The sequence below is a fragment of the Entelurus aequoreus genome, linkage group LG05 (genome assembly GCF_033978785.1).
Source record: "Entelurus aequoreus isolate RoL-2023_Sb linkage group LG05, RoL_Eaeq_v1.1, whole genome shotgun sequence".
NCBI lineage: Eukaryota > Metazoa > Chordata > Actinopteri > Syngnathiformes > Syngnathidae > Entelurus > Entelurus aequoreus.
The window spans coordinates 36,320,271-36,322,278 of record NC_084735.1 but is presented as its reverse complement, the minus strand read 5'-3'; the positions used below and the strand labels follow the sequence as shown (position 1 = coordinate 36,322,278).

At 41.9% G+C, this 2,008-nt stretch overlaps 1 protein-coding gene across 1 annotated transcript; it reads left to right on the top strand.

Annotated features, from left to right (window-relative positions):
- The first annotated feature begins 432 nt into the window (after window positions 1–432).
- gja2 (gap junction protein, alpha 2) lies at window positions 433–1,458 on the top strand. The gene has a single exon (XM_062046385.1). It carries the CDS (start codon window positions 433–435, stop codon window positions 1,456–1,458), a length of 1,026 nt encoding a protein of 341 aa, XP_061902369.1.
- The last annotated feature ends 550 nt before the right edge of the window (window positions 1,459–2,008 follow it).

Sequence of the window (2,008 nt, the reverse complement as noted above, 5' to 3'; positions counted from 1 at the left end):
ATATATATATATATATATATATATATATATATATATATATATATATATATATATATATATATATATATATATATATATATATATTTTTTTTTTTTTTTTTTTTTTTTAAATAAATAAATAAATGCATAAACATGAGATGTTCTAAAACTTTTGACCGGCAGTCTACCGGTAAAAAGTTTTCTGCAATACACACGCCATGACTCAAATATGGCGTGTGTATTGTAGAATATTATTGTGGTTATTATCGTTTTTATTGTGGGCGTGTGAAATTGCACCATTTGGCTCCCAAATGGCTGAAACGTGGCCCCCTGAGAACCAGTGTCCACTGCTCAGGAGGAAAGTAAAAAGCTGTCCTCTATTTGAGTTAATGCAACGATTGTCTCCTCCCAGGTGTCAGTGCTGGTCTGGTCAATAAAGGTGATCGTCAGCATCATGGGAGACTGGAACCTGTTGGGGAAGCTACTGGAGAGTGCCCAGGAGCATTCGACCGTGGTGGGCAAAGTGTGGCTGACGGTGCTGTTCATCTTCCGCATCTTGGTTCTGGGGGCCGCCGCCGAGAAAGTGTGGGGCGACGAGCAGTCGGGCTTCACCTGCGACACCAAGCAGCCCGGTTGTCAGAACGTCTGCTATGACAAGACCTTCCCCATCTCCCACATCCGCTTCTGGGTGATGCAGATCATCTTCGTGTCCACGCCCACGCTCATCTACCTGGGCCATATCCTGCATCTGGTGCGCATGGAGGAGAAAGTGAAAGAAAAGGAGAAGGAATTTCAGAATGAAAAGGCCAAGAAAGCGCCGATTAAGGACAATCTAGGGCATGTGCGGCTGAAAGGTGCCCTGCTGCGAACGTATGTCTTCAACATCATTTTCAAGACTCTTTTTGAAGTGGCTTTTATTGTAGCTCAGTACTTCCTGTATGGCTTTGAGCTCAAGCCCATGTACACGTGTGACCGCTGGCCGTGTCCCAACGTGGTCAACTGCTACATCTCCAGACCCACCGAGAAGACCATCTTCATCCTCTTCATGCTGGCCGTGGCCGCCATCTCTCTGCTGCTCAATCTGGTGGAAATCTACCATCTTGGCTTCACCAAGTGCCACCAAGGCCTCCGCTACAGGCGCTCGCAGGCCGCCATCAAGGCCGCAAAATCGCCGGGTGAGCCCGCCACGCCTTTCGTCCCCAACTACAACTACTTCTCCGCTCGCTCCGCCGTGCCCGAAGCATTCCCGGTGGAGGCCAAGTACAACATGGAGCATGGGCCCTACAGCAGCAAGGCGGTGTACAAGCAGAACAGAGACAACATGGCCGTGGAGAAGAAAGGAAAAGCGGATACAGACGACGTGCAGGAGAGGAAAAGGTCTACGTCGGTTTTTGAGATGTCCACAGAAAGCACGCGCAGAAACAGCCTGTCCAGCAAGCACAGCAATAACAAGAGCAGGATGGATGATCTAAAAATATAAAGACAAGACTCATTATGGACATGCCACACAGAAAAACAGCTTTGCTTAAATTGTTCTTTTAGTTTGAAATGTGATTGACAGTTGTAAAGTCCATATATACTGTTTATTAGGCGTGTAAAAAAAAATATTTTCGAATAAATCGCGATTTTTATTTGTAACGATTTTTAATTGATTAAAAAAAAATTGAAAGTCAAAAATTGAATCAACATTTTTTTTAATTTGTATTTATCTATTTATATATATATATATTTTTTTATCTGTCCTGTTCAGCCACTCAGGCAAATCATATAGATGTTCATATTTGCTGGAGAAATTTACTTTAGAAAAGAGAAGCGTAGGCGCTTTCGCTTGTTGCCTTATTTGTATTTGACTTTATTAAATGTTTGGGTATAATTTTTTTTGTATTTGTATTTCACTTTATGAAATGTTTGGGTAGAATTTTTTTTCCAAACAAAACCAGTTTTCTTTTAAGTGATATAGAAATTTATTGCAGCTGTTTATGTATTTTATGGAGGAACGTCATTATTTATAGAACTGAATCAGAATCAGA

What these genes read in the sequence shown, in the direction of transcription:
- gja2 (XM_062046385.1), top strand. Translation starts at nt 433, where the DNA reads ATGGGAGACTGGAACCTGTTGGGGAAGCTACTGGAGAGTGCCCAGGAG.